The sequence below is a fragment of the Euleptes europaea genome, chromosome 13, assembly GCF_029931775.1.
Source record: "Euleptes europaea isolate rEulEur1 chromosome 13, rEulEur1.hap1, whole genome shotgun sequence".
Classification (NCBI taxonomy): domain Eukaryota; kingdom Metazoa; phylum Chordata; class Lepidosauria; order Squamata; family Sphaerodactylidae; genus Euleptes; species Euleptes europaea.
Window position 1 is genome coordinate 50,411,723 of NC_079324.1, and position 20,309 is coordinate 50,432,031.

At 46.0% G+C, this 20,309-nt stretch overlaps 3 gene segments (V, D, J or C); all 3 read left to right on the plus strand.

The window, feature by feature from the left end:
- The first annotated feature begins 6,147 nt into the window (after positions 1-6,147).
- Positions 6,148-6,626, plus strand: LOC130485921 (immunoglobulin lambda variable 5-52-like). The segment is given in 2 exon segments: positions 6,148-6,193; positions 6,292-6,626. Coding segments are annotated over 2 exon segments (381 nt in total).
- A 3,374-nt stretch (positions 6,627-10,000) lies between these two features.
- Positions 10,001-12,933, plus strand: LOC130485922 (immunoglobulin lambda variable 5-45-like). The segment is given in 3 exon segments: positions 10,001-10,046; positions 10,144-10,461; positions 12,599-12,933. Coding segments are annotated over 3 exon segments (699 nt in total).
- Positions 12,934-18,097: 5,164 nt separating this feature from the next.
- Positions 18,098-18,576, plus strand: LOC130486447 (immunoglobulin lambda variable 5-37-like). The segment is given in 2 exon segments: positions 18,098-18,143; positions 18,242-18,576. Coding segments are annotated over 2 exon segments (381 nt in total).
- Positions 18,577-20,309: the final 1,733 nt, after the last annotated feature.

Consider the following 20,309-nt stretch of genomic DNA (forward strand, 5'->3'; position numbering starts at 1 on the left):
ATTGTTCAGTATGTATATTGTTTGCATGACTGCATGACCAGGTTGAGCTGTATCAACCCGATAGTCTTCATGTATACTAGCGTTAACATAGTTAGTTAGGTATAGATATATAAGTGTAGGATTAAGTTTCCGTAATAAATTTGCAATTATACTTCTATTGTTTATGCAAGCATTAATTTGATTTTTAATTGAGCCCTCGCCCTGTTTGTTTCCATAACCTCCAGGTACTAACTGGAGATCTCCTGTTATTACAATTGCTCTCCAGCCGATAGAGATCAATTCCCTTGGAGAAAATGGCGGCTTTGGCAATTGGACTCCATGGCATTGAAGTCCCTCCCCTCTCCAAACCTCAAACTCTGCCCCCAAAACTTCCCACTGGTGGCAAAGAGGGACCTGGCAACCCTATCCTTTGTTCTCTTTGGTAGAAGTGTTTTCCAGGAATAATTATGCCCTCTTCTGCCATCATAAAGATTAAGAGGTTCAAGTGCTTGTGAATTGATTTAAGTGGGCTTATAGTCTGCCTCATCCCAAGGTCTTTAGGTAGGTGATCATATGTGTTTGGGGCCTTTGGAAATATGATGTGGTACCAGGGGGAGCTACAGTGATTTCACAGTGAACAAATATTTCCTTTTTACGAACAGGGTCTATATAAGCCCACCCAGAATAAGAACATACATAAGAACATAAGAAAAGCCATGCTGGATCAGACCAAGGCCCATCAAGTCCAGGAATCACACAGTGGCCAACCAGGTGCCTCTAGGAAGCGCACCAACAAGACGACTGTGGCAGCATTATCCTGCCTGTGTTCCACAGCACCTAATATAACAGGCATGTTACTCTGATCCTGGAGAGAATAGGTACGCATCATGGCTAGTATCCATTTTTACAAGTAGCCATGAATTGCCCTCTCCATGAACATGTCCCCTCTTCAAGCCTTCCAAGTTGGCAGCCATCACCACATCCTAGGGCAGGGAGTTCCACAATTTAACTATTGTTGTATGAAGAAATACTTCCTCTTATCCTCTCACCCTCCAGCTTCAGCCGGAGAAGGATTTACATGTCACTCCAGAGAAAGTTTCACCGTTTCGAAAGTATGATGACAGCTGTGTTTTCTATCCACTGTTCATTCCCCCCACCACTACCACAAAGATGCACTTTGCTCCTGCTTGCATTGCTGGGTGTCCCCAGGACAGGATTCAGGAGGTGTTTGACACTGCAGTTTCTTTCTACACCTTCCCCCTCCCATTTGGTTTTATCTTCCAGGACTAGGGTTGCCAACCTCCATTGGCATAATTGCATTATTCTGTTACAGAGACTGCATCAAACATATGTCGTATACATTGTATATATTTCTGATATGTTCTTGTTTATGTATTCCACTTTTGTTTGTCATTGTTATGTAAGCACACAATAAGAATTTTGCTACTTTTGTACACTTGTTCTCCAGTGCTGTTTTCCTAACCTCCAGGTAGTAGCAGGAGATCTCCTACTATTGCAACTGTTCTCCAACTGATAAAGATCAGTTCACCAGGAGAAAATGGCCACTTTGGCCATTGGACACTATGGCATTGAAGTCCCGCCCCTCTCCAAACTCCGCCCCGTCAGGCTCCGCCCCAAAACCCTCCCGCTGGTGGCGAGGAGGCACCTGGCAACCCTATCCAGGACTCACTTGCCCAACACTCTCTTCCGGCTCCATAGCTTCGAGCGCTGTCCGAGCACTTTCCGTCAGGTAGTGTCCCATGGCTGCTTTGGACAGCCCTCGGTCAGGGTAGGCCATCTCTGCATCCGCAGGTTGCTCTGTCTGAGCTGCTGCCCTCAGCGGCCCCGGGCCTCCAATTGGCGCATCAAGCACAGCCCTTCCAGAACGTTTTAAGACACTGTGACCTAACATCTCAGTTCTGACCAGTGTGATGTCAGTGTGATGTCAATTGTAGGGGTATAATGGGCAGTAAAACGGAATTGTTTGATTGTCTACAAAAGGAATATAATTGTCTGGAAAATCTAGACTTTGTTCGCCTTTGTATTGCTTATTGGACGGATTATGCTGTTTTTATTCCCTTGATTTCTAACTTTTAAATCCAGTTTTATTGCATTTTTGCATGTATTATATTGGTCTTTCATTAGGGTTGCCAACCTCCAGGTACTAGCTGGAGATATCCGCTATTACAACTGATCTCCAGCCGATCGAGTTCAACCCCCCCGCAGAAAATGGCCACTTTGGCAGTTGGACTCTATGGCATTGAAGTCCCTCCCCGCCCCAAACCCCACCCTCCTCAGGCTCTGCCCCCAAAACCTCCCACCGGTGGCAAAGAGGGATCTGGCAATCCTATCTTTCATGCACTGTTTCCTAGTTCTGTAACCCTCTGAGTTTCAAAGTCAGAGTATAACTGAAGTAAATAAATAAATTACATTTGATGGGCTCCCCACCTTAATGTATGAATATGTTTGTTTGTTCTTTGATTTCTACCCGGCCATCTATCCCTAGCCAGGCCAGGCTCAGGGCAGCTTACAACATTATACAAACCATACAATAGTACAATAAAAATAGGAGAGGGGAGGGACTTCAATGCCACAGAGTACAATTGCTAAAGTGACCATTTTCTCCAGGTGAACTGATCTCTATCAGCTGGAGATCACCAGCCACCACCTGGAGGTTATGGAAATCCCTATATTGGCATAAATCTTTTAAATACTATATTCAATTATTAAAATACAATCTTTGAACAGTAAGATACCAATAACCTAGTTAAAACCTCTGAGTCTTAAAGTGCTATATATTCAGTGATTAAAATACAATCTTTGAACGATAGGATATCAATGAACTGGTTAAAACTTCTAAACCTTAAAGTGCTATGTAATCAATTTGGTAGAGTTTGACTCTATGGAGGAGCTTGGCGCAGCACTCCTAGAGAGGATTCCAAGAATCTTGCTACCATCAATGTTGTGTGCGCATTACTGTCTTTTAATAGGTAGCGCACTAGGGCCACATCTTTTGGGGCTAGGCTATCTTTAAGTAATGGTAACAGGAGTTTTTCCCATGGGAGCACATAAAGATCACAGTGTAGTAAAACGTGGGCTACCGATTCAGGTTGCCTCTGTGTGCAAACCCAGAGCCTCTCTTCATAAGGGATTTTGATGTATCTGCCTCTAGTCATTGCTGTTGGGAGTAAATTTAAGACCAACCACACTTCTCCTAAAGCGGCCATGCAGAGCACAGCAACATCAGCTGAGTGAGTCATGTGAAAATTTCGCAAGGAAGGGACTATAGAGATGAAGCGTCTGGTGAATGCTGATGAGTGTTATTTCATGATGTAAATGACTATTGTAGAGGCCAGAAGTTGAGAAATGGCAATGTGGTATTTAACCATGTGGGGGAGCTCTTGAGCGGCACTGTGTCTCTTACAGTGTAGGGGAGAGAGAGGGGGAGAGAGAACATTTCAAGAGCAATATTTTAATATTTCACAAAGGAAATAGGGAAGCTCTTGTGGATTTGTGGTGTGCTGCTACCACGTTACATCATTGGGGTAAGCTTCCACCCTACCCCAATGATGTAATGCTGAGTGGAGTGAGCATTTCCCTCCATCTGCTGGAGGTTACATTCCTTTATTCTGCAAAAGACATTCCTAAACGGTACTTGGAAGGAATTGTAAAGGAAAAAGAAGAGTTGGTTTTTATACACCGATTTTTTCTACCTTTTTAAGGAGTCTCAGACTGGCTTGCAGTTGCCATCCTCTCCCCACAACAGACACCTTGTGAGGTAGGTGGGGCTGACAGAGTTCAGAGAGAACCGTGACTGGCCCAAGGTCACCCAGCAGGCTTCATGTGGAGGAGTGGGGAAACCAACCCTGTTCACCAGATTAGAGTCCACCGCTCATGTGGAGGAGTGGGGAATCAAACACAGTTCTCCTGCTCTTAACCACTACACCACGCCGGTATGAAGAGTATGAAGGAGAGTATGAAGCAGAAAGCTCTTTGCCTCAGTAATAGGGTTGCCAACCTCCAGGTACTCAACAAACACAATACCTGTGCTGATTCTAATGTAGTTATGGAAAAAGCAGCACGTGGGCTCACTATCAATACACACACTGGAGTTCAAAATTCAAAATTGTATTCAGTGCTGCTTTTTCCATAACCTCCAGGTACTACCTGGAGATCTCCTGCTATTACATCCAACCCAACACCAAAGTATCACTTCTTAAGGACGGACCCCTCAGGAGGTCAGTGTGACTCATCACCCGCCCAAGTACAGCTCATCCCACCTTAAGTAGCCCCTTCATCATTACAGCCAATAAGCATACAGCTCATTAGCAAGAAGGTGGAGCACAGATGCAAATTATAGAGCTATAAGGGGCCATTAGGCCAAGGACTTCCAATGTTGTCTGCTTTGTTTTCAATCCTCTTGGCTCATCAAATAAATTCACCATGTTCTGGGCTTCCATTGTCATCCTTTTAGCAATGTGGTGTGAAGAAGAGTTGGTTTTTATATGCTGACTTTCTCTGCCACTTAAGGAAGAATCAAACCGGTTTACAATCTCCTTTCCTTCCCCTCCCCACAACAGACACCCTGTGAGGTAGGTGGGGATGAGAGAGCTCTAAGAGAACTGTGACTAGCCCAAGATCACCCAACTGGTTTCATGTGGAAGAGTGGGGAAACCAACCCTGTTCACCAGATTAGAGTCCACCGCTCATATGGAGGACCGCTCAGAGCGATCACACCGCTCAGAGTTCACCAGATTAGCCTCTGCCGCTCATGTGGAGCAGTGGGGAATCAAACCTGGTTCTCTAGATTAGAGTCCATTGCTCCAAACTACCACTGTTAACCACTACACCACACTGGCTCCCAGTTTTGTTGGATTTTGGCCCTGCCTTCTGTGGAAGGAATAGAGTATGAGACATTAGCTGATTGACCCCTCGTTCACTACAGCCAAAGGGCTTGTGGCATTTAATAGTCCATCAAAACATTAACAAGAATGTGCCAACAAATATGGAAAACAAAACAATGGCCCACAGACTGGAGACAGTAAATGTACATTCCAATTCCAAAAAAAAGGAGACATCAAAGACTTCAGCAACTATCAGAGCTTTGCATTAATTTCTGATGTGCATAAAGTGATGCTCAAAATCTTACAACAAGACTGTAACCATATATGGAACAAAAATGCCAGATGTTCAAGCTGGATTCAGAAAAGGAAGCGGCACTAGAGATCGTGTTGCAAATTTATGTTAGTTACTGGAGCATACGAGAGAATTTCAGAAGAAAATCAGCTTGTGTTTCATAGATTACAGAGATCACCACAGTTCATTTCCCAGAGTCCTTTTTTTATGCCAGGATTATGTCAGGAGACATGATGAGATTCCTTAACACTATCCTATCACCCAGCTGTCAATCATTCTAATAATATGTGCTTCTTTATGGGCATTTCAAAGCATTCTTATGAATGGCTTATGGAGGAGTCCAAGCTTCTATTTTAATTTTCATGGGTGAGCAGTCCAGTTATTGGAGTTAATTCCAGATCCGAGGCTGTGCTCTTGATGACTGAATTTACATCCTTCTCTTCCCCCAAAAGAGTCCTAAGCAGCTTTCAGAATGGTCTATCGTCCAGGCAGCTGACGGAACTCGATCATTTCCAGCCACCAAATATACTATTACAAGTGAAAAGGGGATTTCAATCTGTATTCATCATTTTGATCACAACATTTAATTAATTTAGACTAATACGGGCCAGTTGGAAGGTCATTTATTATGTGTGTGGCACATACTGAGGTGGATAACACAGATCTATTTTGCTGGCAGAAGGGATTTACTTCAGCAAAAGGAGCCTGCCCTTATGCAAGATGCTCATCTTTGGTGCACCTAATATCCCTCCCCAAGAAAGAAGGATTGAAACTAAACAACCCAACCCCAGTCTCACAGCTCAAAGACAATAATCATTTTGTGGTCAGGGTGAAGCAGACATTCACCCAAGAATGGTGCCTCTTGCCTTTAAGTGCCCCGTTTCGTCATTAGGACCAATCAGATTACAGTTGATCAACATGAAGGTGGAGCACAGATGCAATGAGGAGAGATATAAAGGGCCATTATTTTAAAGACTTCCCATATTGTCTCTTTGGTTGCCTTTCCTCATTGGCTCGCCCAATCTATTCATCATGTTCTGGCCTCCAATTCTCATCCTTCTAGTGTTGTGGTGCACAGGTGAGAGCAAGTCAAATACACACTGAGGTTCCTGTTAAGAGGAGGGCAGCTGATAAGCAACATGTGCCTGACAATTTCTGACGTATTCTTTTTTCCAGGTTCGGATGCTCAGCCTGTGCTCACTCAGCCCTCATCGGCATCGGTGTCACTAGGAAGCACAGTGAAGCTCTCCTGTGTCATGAGCACCGGGTTCAGCATCAGTGGCTACTACACGTACTGGTACCAGCAGAAGCCTGGGAACCCCCCAAGATACCTCTTATATTATTATTCAGATTCCAGCAAGGGCCAGGCGTCTGGACTCCCCTCTCGTTTCTCTGGGTCCAAAGACACATCAGGAAACACTGGCTATTTAACCATCGCGGGAGCCCTGGCAGAAGACGAGGCTGATTATTACTGTGCTACAGCTCATGGTAGTGGTAGCAGCTTTGTGTAAACACAGTGTTACAATCAAAAGGGGAACTGAGACAAAAACTTTCCCCCCTGTGCTTACTGCAGAACAACAAAGCTTTACAAGGTGTAGTTTTGAGATCAAGGGACTGATCTGTGATCGAGCAGGATCTCATCCAACTTAGCCTCACACTCATGAGGTGGCCTGAGTCTCTATCAGATAATGCCCCCATGCCCCTGTATATTGAATAATCATACCGGCCTAACACAAGAGGCTGAAGAGGAGTATTACATAAGCTGCCTTAGGTCCCCATTGGGGGAAAAGGTGGGATATTACTAAGTTAAATAAATATCTTAGGTACATATAAGGTTTTACATTAATAAGGTAAAGGTAAAGGTCCCCCGTGCAAGCACTGGGTCATTCCTGCCCCATGGGGTGATGTCACATCCCGACATTTACTAGGCAGACTTTCTTTATGGGGTGGTTTGCCAGTGCCTTCCCCAGTCATCTTCCCTTTACCCCCAGCAAGCTGGGTACTCATTTTACTGACCTCGGAAGGACAGAAGGCTGAGTCAACCTTGAGCTGGCTACCTGAAACCAACATCTGTCAGGATCAAACTCAGGTCATGAGCAGAGCTTGGACTGCAGTACTGCAGCTTACCACTCTGCGCCACGAGGCTCCTTTTACATTAATAGGTCATGCAAAAATATGAAGAGCTGTACAGAAGCAAATAATAAGAAGCAGCAGACCAGAGGGGCCATAATGTTTAATAAAATCTAGGAAACCCAGCAACAAACCCAATAAAAAGCAGAAATTCATCGAAAAGAGAAGATAACAGGCCAACAAACAGTCAAAAAAATCATCAAAAGGTCTGCTCCCTGTTCACAACTGGCAAACCAGATGTGAGCCAAACCAGCTGGTCTTCAAGCATCCCAAAAACCAGCTATTTCCTCCCAGCAAAAGACCAGGCAACTTTACTGAATGTTGTTGAAAGACTGTGATTTTACAACTAAAGAAACATTGGCCATTTATGCTTGGTAATTAGCAGCGCATTCCAGGTTGAAGTGCCCCGCATATTTTTTTGAGTTTTGCACGTTGAACCATCATTCAGGAAGTGACTGCAAAGCCGGCACATATCTACTTCGCATTTCTTAAGAGCCCCTTTAACGCGACCTTTTGTGTTTGCTCCGCCCCCACACCGAAGAATTCCCTGAAGGAACCATGCAAAATGACAGCCACAGGTTAGCTATGCAAACGGCAGTTGCCTAATGGAAGGAACAAAGGAGCAGGCGGGTGGGGCGGTGGAATTTCTCCTTTTGCGTCGGGACCGTGAATAAGCATTTTAAAGGTCGCATTTTTAAAAAGAGCTTTGAGCAAGCATCAAAACTGAACCTGCATAAATGGCCATTGTGTATTTTAGAAGTCTGGTAAAGTTTTTCCTGTCTCACTCTAAATTTAACCATGTGGGGAAGCTCTTGAACTGTACTAGGTGTTCTACAGTGTAGCAGAGAGAGAGAAAGAGAGAGAGCATTTCAAGGATAACATTTTAACACTTCAGAAAGGAAACAGGGAAGCTCTTGTTATTTGTAGTATTCTGCTATCACACCAAATATCCCCCCACCCCATCCCAGTGATATAATGCTGACTGCATTCCTTTTTTTGTTCTGCAAAAGTCATTCCTAAAGGGTCCTGGGAAGGAACTGTAATAAACTAACAGAAGGGTATGAAGCAGAAACCCCTTTGTCTTAGTAAGCAAAGTTCATTCTCCGGACCTGATTCTTCCTTACACTCCTGATGTATTCTTTAGGTTCAATATAGGCAGAACACAGCCAGTTCCAGGCTTTGGTGAGTCCTCACAGAGTATACCTGGGACCCCCTGCACTCCTCTGCCTGCCACCACACCCCCTGCTCATGGTCTTCTTCTTGACCACATGCTAGGGTTGCCAATCTCCAGGAACTAGATGGCGATCTCCTGCTATTACAACTGATCTCCAGCTGATAGAGGTCAGTTCACCTGGAGAAAATGGCCACTTTGGCAATTGGACTCTATGGCATTGAAGTCCCTCCCCTCGCCAAACCCCGCCCTCCTAAGGCTCCATCCCAAAACCTCCCACTAGTGGCGAAGAGGGACCTTGGAACACTACCACATGCCCTTCCCCCATCGCCCATCAATGAATCCTTCCTGCCCACTGACTTATTTAGGGAGGATTGCTAAAACATCCCAACAATGTATGATGTCTACAATCTCTATGATTTTACCATAGAGTTTTGTGGGATTGCTAGAGCATCTGGGCAACACATGATGTCACTTCCAGTTACAGGAGCCTTGCCCCTAGAAGCTCCTGGGCAACCCGTAAGACTGGCAATCCTAAATTCACTTGCCTTTTCCCCCAGCAGTTGCACCCCCTTCAAATAAATCATTCAACACTACCCCAAAACTGTAACTGCTAAGCAACAAGACCCTCACAAGGCCAGTGATCCATTTACATTTATTGTTACAGCCATTGGCCAGCAAAGCCAGTGACCCATTATTCACTCAATAACGGTGCATTCTGCCTTTAAATACCATATTTTTCGCTCCATAGGACGCACCTTTACATAAGATGCACCTAGTTTTTAGAGGAGGAAAACAAGAAAAAATCTTGTTTTGCTTCTCTAAAAACTTGTCTTATGGAGCAAATGCCGGCTGGGTGCGTGCACGTCGGGATGGCGTGAGCCGGCGTTCCCCGCCCCGATGGACAGCTGGAAGGCGGGCAGGGGGCGCAGAGCCGGCTGGGCACGTGCGCCGGCTCGCTCTGTGCGGCCCGCCCGCCTCCCAGCTGGTTGTCGGGGCGGGGAACGCCGGCTCGCACCATCCTGACGCGCACGCACAGAGCCGGCTGGGCGCGTGCGCATCGGGATGGCGCCGACGGCCAGCTGGGAGGCAGGCAGGGGGCAGAGCCGGCTGGGCGCGTGCGCCGGCTCGCTCTGTGCGGCCCCGCCCGCCTCCCAGCTGGTCATCGGGGCGGGGAATGCCGGCTCGCGCCGTCCCGACGCACATGCGCCCAGCAGGCATTCGCTCCATAAGACGCACGGACATTTCCCCTCACTTTTGAGAAGGAAAAAAGTGTGTCTTATGGAGCGAAAAATATGGTACCTACCTCACCATTACAGGACTACCAGGGGCACGACGTGGAGGCAGGCAAAGGCAAACCACCTCCGAACGTCTCTTGCCTTGAAACCCTACGAGGTCGCCATAAGTCAGCTGTGACTTGACGGCACACACACATTATAAAAGCTACTGAGTTTGCAGATGATTAACAAGAAGGAGGGACAGAGATGCAAATAGGAGAGTTATAAAGAGCAATGGGTGCAAGGACTTCTAATGTGGTCTTCTTTCTTTCTTCATTTCCTCCTTGGCTCATCGAAACAATTTACCATGTTCTGGGCTTCTGTTGTCAGCCTTTTCCTGATGTGGTGCTCAGGTGAGAGCATGTCAAGTGCATCCTGAAGTTTCTGCTCAGGTAAGGACAGCTGATGAGCAAAGCATATTTAATAACTTCTGCCCCATTATTTTCCCAGGGTCTGACTCTCAGGCTGTTCTGCCTCAGCCCCCATCAGTGACGGAGTCAGCAGGGAACACAGTAAAACTCTCCTGTGTAATGAGCAGCGGGTTCAGTGTCAGCAGCCATCAAATGTACTGGTACCAACAGAAGGCTGGGAATCCCCCAAGATACATCTTACGCTATTATTCGGACTCTGACAAGCACCAAGGTGTTGGGTTCCCCTCTCGTTTCTCCGCTTCCAAAGACACATCCAGCAACACCTTCTACTTAACCATCAGGAGAGTCCAGACAGAAGACGAGGCTGATTATTATTGTGGCACACACTATGGCAGTGGTAGCAACTGGCAGTCAACACAGTGGTACAGTCAAATGGGGAACTGAGACAAAACCGTCCCCCTGTGCTTGGTTCAAAATGGCCAAACTTTGCAAGGTATGGCTTTGTGCTTAAGGGGCCGATCTGGTAGGTTGGTACTTCAGTCTCATTTGAGCTGAATAGCTTTGAGATGCCCCTTAGGCAAATGAGTAGGGTTGCCAGCTCCGGGTTGGGAAATACCTGGAGATTTTTGGGGTGGAGCCTAGAGTTACCAACCTCCAGGTAGTAACTGGTGATCTCCCGCTATTGCAACTGATCTCCAGCCAATAGAGATCAGCTCACCTGGAGAAAATGGCTGCTCTGGCAATTGGACTCTATGGCGTTTAAGTCCCTCCCCTCCCCAAACCCCACCCTCCTCAGGTTCCACCCCAAAAACCTCCCGCCAGTGGCAAAGAGGGGCCAGGCAACCCTAGTGGAGCAGATCATTACAGCAGTATATCGATAAATCAATATTGTACTGCAGGGTGGGGGAGAGGTAGGGTTGCCCGTTCCAGGTTGGGAAATACCTGGAGATTTGGAGGTGGAGCCTGAGGAGGGCGGGGTTTGGAAAGGGGAGGGACTTCAATGCCATTGAGTCCAACTGCCAAAGCAGCCATTTTCTGCAGGTGAACTGATCTCTATGGGCTGGAGATCAGTTGTAATCGCGGGAGATCTCCAGCCACCACCTGGAGGCTGGCAACCCTAGGGAGAGGAGAGCAAATGGTCTGATGATGATGACAGTCCAGTCATCAGAAAGTGGGCTGAAGGTCCATGAGAGTGGGCTGGACAAAGGAAGCAGACACAAACGTTATGCACAAGGGAAAAGGCAACTCAAAATCAGCTTCCAGAAAAAGATCAGGATAACAGTAGTCTCAAAAGAAACACATAAAGCCTGACTGGGGTGGAGGTGAAAACTGAAAGCACAAAAATGACTGCAGCAATCAGGGGGGAAACTGAACCAGTATGGGGCCAGTAAGGAGGGGCTGTGACTCAGTGGTAGAGCATCTGCTTGGCATGCAGAAGGTCCCAGGTTCAACTCCTGGCATCTCCAGTTAAAGGGACTAGGCAAGTAGGTGATGTGAAAGACCTCTGCCTGAGACCCTAGAGAGCCGCTGCCGGTCTGAGGAGACAATACTGACTTTGATGGTCCAAGGGTCTGATTCAGTATAAGGCGGCTTCATCTGTTCATGTGTTCAACTGATGAAAAAACCCACATGGAAAGGCCCTATCTCAGGGGACATGATGAGATGCCTTAACCCTATCCCAATATCCAGCTGTCAATCAAACTAATAATATGTGCTTCTCTCCTATCACATTAGAATATTCTTATGAATGCCTTACGCAGGAGGAGGGGTCTAGGCTATCCTTTGAATTATCATGGGTATTCAGTCCAATTATTGGCATTAGTTGCAAGCCAAGGCTATGCTGTTGTTAATTGCATTTACATCCTTCCCCTACTCCAAAAAGCCCTGAGATGGTCTACCATCCAGGCAACTAACAGAGTTCAATAATTTCCAGCCTTCAAATACAATATTACAAGTGAAATGGGGATTTCGACCAGTATTCATAATTTTGAGAACATTTATTAATTTATATTTCCCCCTGTTCAAGTCACAGCTGATTTATGGTGGTCCCATAGGGTTTTGAAGACAAGAGTCCTTCAGAGGTGCAGTTTGACATTGCCTGCCTCCACCTCATGCCCCTGGTATTCCTTGGGGGTCTCCCATACAAATACTGGCCAGAGTCAGGGCTGGGAGTGTGTGACTGGCCCAAGGTCACCTAGCAAGCTTCCATGGCATGAGTGGGGATTTGAAGCTGGATTTCCCAGGTTCTTATCCGACACCTTAACCACTACACTGTGTCAGGTCTTAATTTAGATTAATACATACCAGTTACAAGGACTTTTGGTGTTGTGGCACATATCAAGTTGGAATCTGGGGATCAATTCCCCTGGCAGAAATGATTTCCTTCAGCAGAAGGAGCCTGACCCTGATGCAAGATTCTCATCATAGATCACCAGGATGAGAGCAAGTCAAATACACACTGAGGTTCCTGTTAAGAGGAGTGCAGCTGATAAGCAAAATGTGCCTGACAATTTCTGCCATATTCTTTTTTCCAGGTTCGGATGCTCAGCCTGTGCTCACTCAGCCCCCATCGGCATCAGTGTCACCAGGAAACACCGTGAAGTTCTCCTGTGTCATGAGCACCGGGTTCAGCATCAGTGGCTACTACGTGGTCTGGTACCAGCAGAAGCCTGGGAACCCCCCCAGATACCTCTTAAATTATTATTCAGATTCCAACAAGGGCCAGGCGTCTGGACTCCCTTCTCGTTTCTCTGGGTCCAAAGACATGTCTGAAAACACTGGCTATTTAACCATCGCGGGAGCCCTGGCAGAAGACGAGGCTGATTATTACTGTGCTACAGCTCATGGTAGTGGTAGCAGCTGGAGGTAAACACAGTAATACAATCAAATGGGGAACTGAGACAAAAAAAACATGCTTAGTGCAGAACAACAAAGCTTTGCAAGGTGTAGTTTTGTGATCAAGGGACTGATCTGTGATCTAGCAGGATCTCATCCAACTTAGCCTCAACTTCATGCGGTGGCCTGAGTCTCTATCAGATAATGCCCCCATGCCCCTGTATTTTGGATAATCATGCTGGCCTACTACTGAAGTGAAGCTGAAGCTGGCCTACTACTAGTGAAGCTGAAGAGGAGAATTATGTAAGCTGCTTTGGGTCCCCATTGGGGGAAAAGGTGGGCTATGAATTAGTTAAATCAATAAATATCTTAAGTAAATATAAGGTTTTACATGAATAGGTCACACAAAAATATGAAGAGCTGTGCAGAAGCAAATAATAAAAAGCAACTGTCCAGAGGGGTCACAATGTCCAATAAAACCTAGGAAACCCAGCAACAAACCCAATAAAAAGCAGACATTCATTGAAAAGAGACGAGAAAACAACAGGCCAACAAACAGTCATCAAAAGGTCTACTTCTGGTTCACATCTGGCAAACCAGATGTGAGCCAAAATGGCTGGTGTTCATGCATCTCCAAAATCAGCTATTTCCTCCCAGTGAAAGACCAGGCAACTTTACTGAATGTTGTTGAAGACTGTGATTTTATAACCTAAAGAAACATGATGTATTTTAGAAGTCTGGTAAACTTTTTCCTGTCTCACTCTAAATTTAACCATGTGGGGGAGCTCTTGAACTGTACTAGGTATTCTACAGTGTAGCAGAGAGAGAGAAAGAGAGAGAGAGCATTTAAAGGACAACATTTTAACACTTCAGAAAGGAAATAGGGAAGCTCTTGTATATTTGTAGTATTCTGCTATCACACCAAACATCCCCCACCCTATCCCAATGGGGTATTCTTCACGGTGGATTTTGCTTCGGTTTCGAATCGGAGCAAACAATAAACCGATTTAAATAGCTTTTTCATGGCAGCGCAGATTCTCCCCCCATCCCGAGGCATTTTCAATTTTTCACGGGAGAAAAAGCGCACTTCTCTGCGCTGCTTACGTCTGCTGCCGCTCATGACTCACCGCTCCAAATCCGCCTAATCCCGCCCACTCTTCCCATGATCCTGTGTGTGTGTGTGTGTGTTTTGGGGGGGCATCCTGAGAGCAGCACATCCAAGCCAAAACTCCCGTCACCCTTCTGAAGAGAGGCTGCCAGTCTGCTCTGGGTCTCCCTCCAGCTGGTGCGATCCTATGTGTGTGTGTGTTGGGGGGGGGGGTATCCTGAGAGCGGCAGATCCAAGCCAAAACCCCACCCTTCTGAAGAGGGGCAGCCAGTCTGCTTTGGGTCTCCCTCCTGCCGGTGCGATGCTGTTAGAGTGGCAACTCCCCCAGCCAATCACCGTTCTTGGGGGAGGAGAAAGGAGACGTCCCGGGGAGCAAAGCAAACATTTTTTCATGGGCATCCGAGCAACAAAACACTCTTCTACTGGAAAGTACGGCTCAGAAGTGGTTTGGATTGCCTCTCTTTTAACCCGGCTTATTTTGCTCAGTGGGGGAAAACACGGATCTGGAGTGAATAACCAAAATTTGCCTCCGACGCAAATCAGCATCGAAACAGCAGCAAATCTCCGTGAAGAATACCCCAGAGACATAATGCTCCCTGCATTCCTTTTTTCCTGCAAAAGACATTCCTAAAGGGTCCTGGGAAGGAACTGTAATAAAGGAACAGAAGAGTATGAAGCAGAAACCCCTTTGCCTCAGTAAGCAAAGTTCATTCTCTGGGCCTGATTCCTGCTTACTCTCCTGATGTATTCTGTAGGTTCAATATAGGCAGAACACAGCCAGTTCCAGGCTTTGGTGAGTCCTCCCACAGTGTACCTGGGACTCCCTGCACTCCTCTGCCTGCTACCCCACACCCCTGCTCATGGTCTTCTTCTTGCCCACATGCCCTTCCCCCATCGCCCATCGATGCATCCTTCCTGCCCACTGACTTGTTTAGGGGGGGTTGCTAAAGCATACCAGCAATGTATGATGTCTACAAGCTGCCCTGAGGCCTACCTTTTGGCTGGGGAGGGCGGGGTAGAAGTGTAATACAATAAATAAATTATCTCTATGGTTTTACCACAGAGTTTTGTGGGATTGCTAGAGCATCCAGGCAACACATAATGTCACTTCCAGTTACAGGAGCCTTGCCCCTAGAAGCTCCTGGTGTAGTGCCCTAATTAACTTAGTTTATAGAGAAAACATATATGCATATTCACATAGCATAACACACACACACACATATATATATTCTTATGTACAAGTCTAGAATCACTTTGCATTATGGGTAACATGTACTTTGGTCAAGCTATATTCATTGCTGAGAAGCCTGGGTCACAGTGACCCAGCAAGCAGTTTGCAGGCAGCTGACTAGGTGAGGTCATTCCCTCTTGGTACAGGCAGGTTCCTTAATTAAGCCTGGAGCTTTGATTTAAGACAAGACATGTCATTCTGGAATGTGAAGCTGTGCCTCCTCATTAACCATTAGGCAACGCCTTGAAGAGCATTTTCTATTGGATATGCAAATAATTGCTTATACGTCCAAAAGCAATATTGGACAGGTCAGTCTGACGTGTGTATTTCGCTTCTGTAACCACCCATCATCAAGGTCTATATCCATGCTTGCAATCCTTTGATGTGGGTGGAAATTGCTCTGCGCTTTAGGCAATTTTCACCAGCACTTGTATATTGGCCAATAAAACAATCTGCTTTTGAATCTTCAGCTTCCAACTGTTTTATTGTGATTGAATATTAATACAATAAGGCAGGAAAACATTACACTGGGCAACCCTAAGCACTGGCTGCCCTAAACTCACTTGCCATCTACCCAGCATTTGCACCCCCTTCAAATAAATCATGCAGCACTACCCCCAAGCTGTAACTGCTGAACCACATGACCCTCACAAGGCCACTGATTCATCATCCACTTCATCATCATCATCATCATAGACCTTTAATGGCTTAACTTAAGAATGGTGCATCCTGCCTTTAAATACCACCCCCATCATGACAGGACTACTGGGGGCATGACGTGGAGGCAGGCAATGGCAAACCACCTCTGAAGACTCTTGCCTTGAAAACCCTATGTGGTTGCCATAAGTCAGCTGTGACTTAACAGCACACACACATACACACTCACACACATACATATTATTACAGCTACTGAGCTTGCAGGTGATTAACAAGAAGGAGGGACAGAGATGCAAATAGGAGAGTTATAAAGAGCAATTGGTGCAAGGACTCCTAATGTGTTCTTTTTTTCTTTCTTTCTTCATTTCCTCCTTGGCTCATCCAAGGGATTAACCATGTTCTGGGCTTCTATTGTCAGCCTTTTCCTGATGTGGTGCACAGGTGAGAGCAAGACAAGTGCATCCTGAAGTTATTCCTCAGGTGAGGACAGCTAATGAGCAAAGCGTATTTAATAACTTCTGCCATATTATTTTCCCAGGTTCTGACTCTCAGCTTGTTCTGCCTCAGCCCCCATCAGTGACGGTCAGCAGGGAACACAGTAAAACTCCTGTGTATTGAGCAGCGGGTTCAGTGTCAGTGGCCATCAAATGTACTGGTACCAACAGAAGGCTGGGAATCCCCCAAGATACATCTTACGCTATTATTCGGACTCTGACAAGCACCAAGGCATTGGGTTCCCCTCTCATTTCTCAGCTTCCAAAGACACATCCAGCAACACCTTCTACTTAACCATCAGGAGAGTCCAGACAGAAGACGAGGCTGATTATTATTGTGGCACACACCATGGCAGTGGTAGAAACTGGCAGTAAAAACAGTGTTACAGTCAAATCAGGAAGTGAGACAAAACCGTCCCCCTTGCTTGGTACAGAACGACCAAACTTTGCAAGATATAGCTTTGTGCTTCAGGGTTTGATCTGGTAGGCTGGCGTTTCAGTCTCATTTGAGCTGTATACCTAGGGTTGCCAAGTAGGGTTGCCACCCTCCAAGTGGTGGCTGGAGATCTGCTATTACAACTGCTCTCCAGCCGATCGAGATCAGTTCACCTGGAGAAAATGGCAATTGTGCTGTATGGCATTGAAGTCCCTCCCCCTCCCTAAACCCTGCCCTCCTCAGGCTACACCCCAAAAACCTCCCGCCAGTGGTGAAGAGGGACCTGGCAAACCAGCCATCAATCAAACTAATAATATGTGCTTTTCTCCTATCACATTAGAGTATTCTTTGAATGCCTTACCCAGGGTGAGGGTCTTGGCTACCATTTGAATTATTATGGGTCCAATGTTGGCATTAGTCACAAGCTAAGGCTATGCTGTTGTTAATTGCATTTACATACTGCTCCAAAAAGTCCTGAGCAGCTCTGAGATGGTCTACCATCCAGGCAGCTAACAGAGTTCAATCTGTTCCAGTCTTCAAATACAATATTACAAGTGAAAGGGGGATTTTGACCTGTTCCTTATTTTGAGAACAACATTTAATTAATTTAGATTTTTCCCTGTTCAAGTCACAGCTGATTTAAGGCGATCCCATAGGTTTCTCAAGTCAAGAGACCTTCAGAGGTGGTTTGCCATTGCCTGCCTCCTCCCTATGCCCCTGCTAATCCTTGGGGGTCTCCCATCCAAACACTGGCCAGGGTCAGGGCTGGGAGTGTGTGACTGGCCCAAGGTCACCTAGCAAGCTTCCATGGCATGAGTGGGGATTTGAACCTTGATTTCCCAGGTTCTTGTCTGACACCTTAACCACTACACTGTGCTGGGTCTTAATTTGGATTAATACATACCAATTACAAGGACTTTTGGTGTTGTGACACATATCAAGTTCAAATCTGGGGATCCATTCTACTGGCAGAAGGGATTTCCTTCAGCAGAAGGAGCCTGACCCTGATGCAAGATGCTCATCATCGATCACCAGGATCTTAAGTCTTCAGTGCACCTTATATCCCTCCCCATTAAAGGAAAACTGAAACAAAACATCCCACCCCCAACTCAAAGGCAAAACCCATCATAATGGCCAATCAGATTACAGCTGATTAACATGAAGGTGGAGCACAGAGGCAAAGAGGAAAGATATAAAGGGCCATTATTTTAAAGACTTCCCATACTGTATCGTTTGTTTCCTTTCCTGTTTGGCTCACCCCATCTATTCATCATGTTCTGGCCTCCCATTCTCATCCTTCTAGTGTTGTGGTGCACAGGTGAGATCAGGTCAAATATGCATTGACATTCCTGTTAAGAGGAGTGCAGCTGATAAGCAAAATGTGCCTGACAATTTCTGCCATATTCTTTTTTCCAGGTTCGGATGCTCAGCCTGTGCTCACTCAGCCCCCATCGACATCGGTGTCACCAGGAAACACCGTGAAGCTCTCCTGTGTCATGGACACCGGGTTCAGCATCAGTGGCTACTACATCTCCTGGTACCAGCAGAAGCCTGGGAACCCCCCAAGATACCTCTTATATTATTATTCAGATTCCAGCAAGGGCCAGGCGTCTGGACTCCCCTCTCGTTTCTCTGGGTCCAAAGACACATCAGGAAACACTGGCTATTTAACCATCGAGGGAGCCCTGGCAGAAGATGAGGCTGATTATTACTGTAGCACCTATTATAGCAGTGGTAGCACCTATGTGTAAACACAATGATACAGTCAAACAGGGAACTGAGACCAAAACCTCCCCCCATGCTTAGAGAAGAACAATGAAGCTTTGCAAGGTGTAGTTTTGAATTTGAGACTTCGAAACGATCGTATCCTCACGATGAACTTTTGTCCATTGACATCCTTTCGTCCATACAAACCTGCTCCTGTTGAAAAAGAAACATAGAAAGATTATTGACTGAAGTGTACTCACCCTATTTATTACCCTATTTATTACTCACCTTTTGTGTTTGATGTATGTTGTGTTTTGTATGTTGATGGTCAATGTGACTATTTTTGGAATATATATGTGTGTAGTCACAATAACAATTTGTTGATTTCTAATAATATTCGCTCCTGTACTGATTTTCTAACCTCCAGGTAATAGCAGAAGATCTCCTGCTATTACAACTGATCTCCAGCCAGTAGAGATGAGTTCACCTGCAGAAAATGGCTGCTTTGGCAATTGTACTCTATGGCATTTAAGTCCTTCCCCTCCCAAACCCTCCCATCCTCAGGCTCGGCCCCAAAATCTCCCACCGATAGCAAAGAAGAACCTGGCAACCCTACTTATATTATAGGGCTACAGCTTGTCCACTTTGGCAGCACCTTCCACCCCTTCCTTCATCCCTAGGACCCCGCTCTAGGAATACCCCCTCCCAATATTTATGGTGAAACCATAGAGATTGGGGAGGTCCTAGAGTGGCATGTTTTACCATAGAGATTGGGAGGGGGTATTCCTAGAGCGTCATGTGTCATGGGAATGTTACTTCCATTTGGGGGGGGGGCTGAAAATGATATTGTGGTGTTGTGTAATGATTGTCTGTCTCCCTGTTTAGCAGGGTCCAGGAGAGGTCCTCTATGGTGAAACCATAGAGATTGGGAAGGTCCTAGAGTGGCATATAACACCGTGATATCATTTCTGGTTTTTCAGCTTCAGATGATGTTGCAGCATGGCATGACACATGCCTGTCTCCACCCTCCCAAGCCTCCCACTAGTTGCCAGCCAAGGTCGGGTAACCTTAATATGTAATCTGTGGAATCTGAAGATTATCCATAGAAAAGGATTCCTTTTACGGTAGTCAGTAATCATGTCCTTTTCCTCCATCAAAGCAGCACGATCCTATGAGGGATCTCCTCCAATGGTTCTGGTTTAGGGTGCCCAATGAGGAACCAGAGGCCTCCCAGAAACACCCACCTTCTAGAAGGCAGGTAGAAGGGGCTCCTGAAGCCCCACCATTTTGCAGCGGATCCAGTTATTTCCAGCCCTCAAATACATTATTGCAAGGGAAAGGGGGATTTCAGTCTGTACTCATTATTTGGATCACAACTAATTGATTCAGATTATTACATGGCAATCATACACACTTTTAGTATGTGTGGCATATGTTGAGTTGGATACTAGGGATCCATTCCCCCATCAGTAGAAATTTTCTTCTGCAGAAGGAGCTGGCCCTGATGAAAGATTCTCATCATCAGTCTGGTGCATGTTATATCCCTCCCCAGGAAAGAAAGACTGAAACAAGCAACCCAGCTCCAATCTGCTACAGCTCAAAGACAAAACCCATTTGTGGTCAGGGTGAAGCGTTGCTCACCCAAGAATGACCCCACCTGTCTTTAAATATCCTCTTCATCATGGGGGCCAATCCGATTACAGCTGATTAATATGAAGGCGGAGCACAGAAGCAAAGAGGAGAGATATAAAGGGCCATTGTTATTCAGATTTCCCAC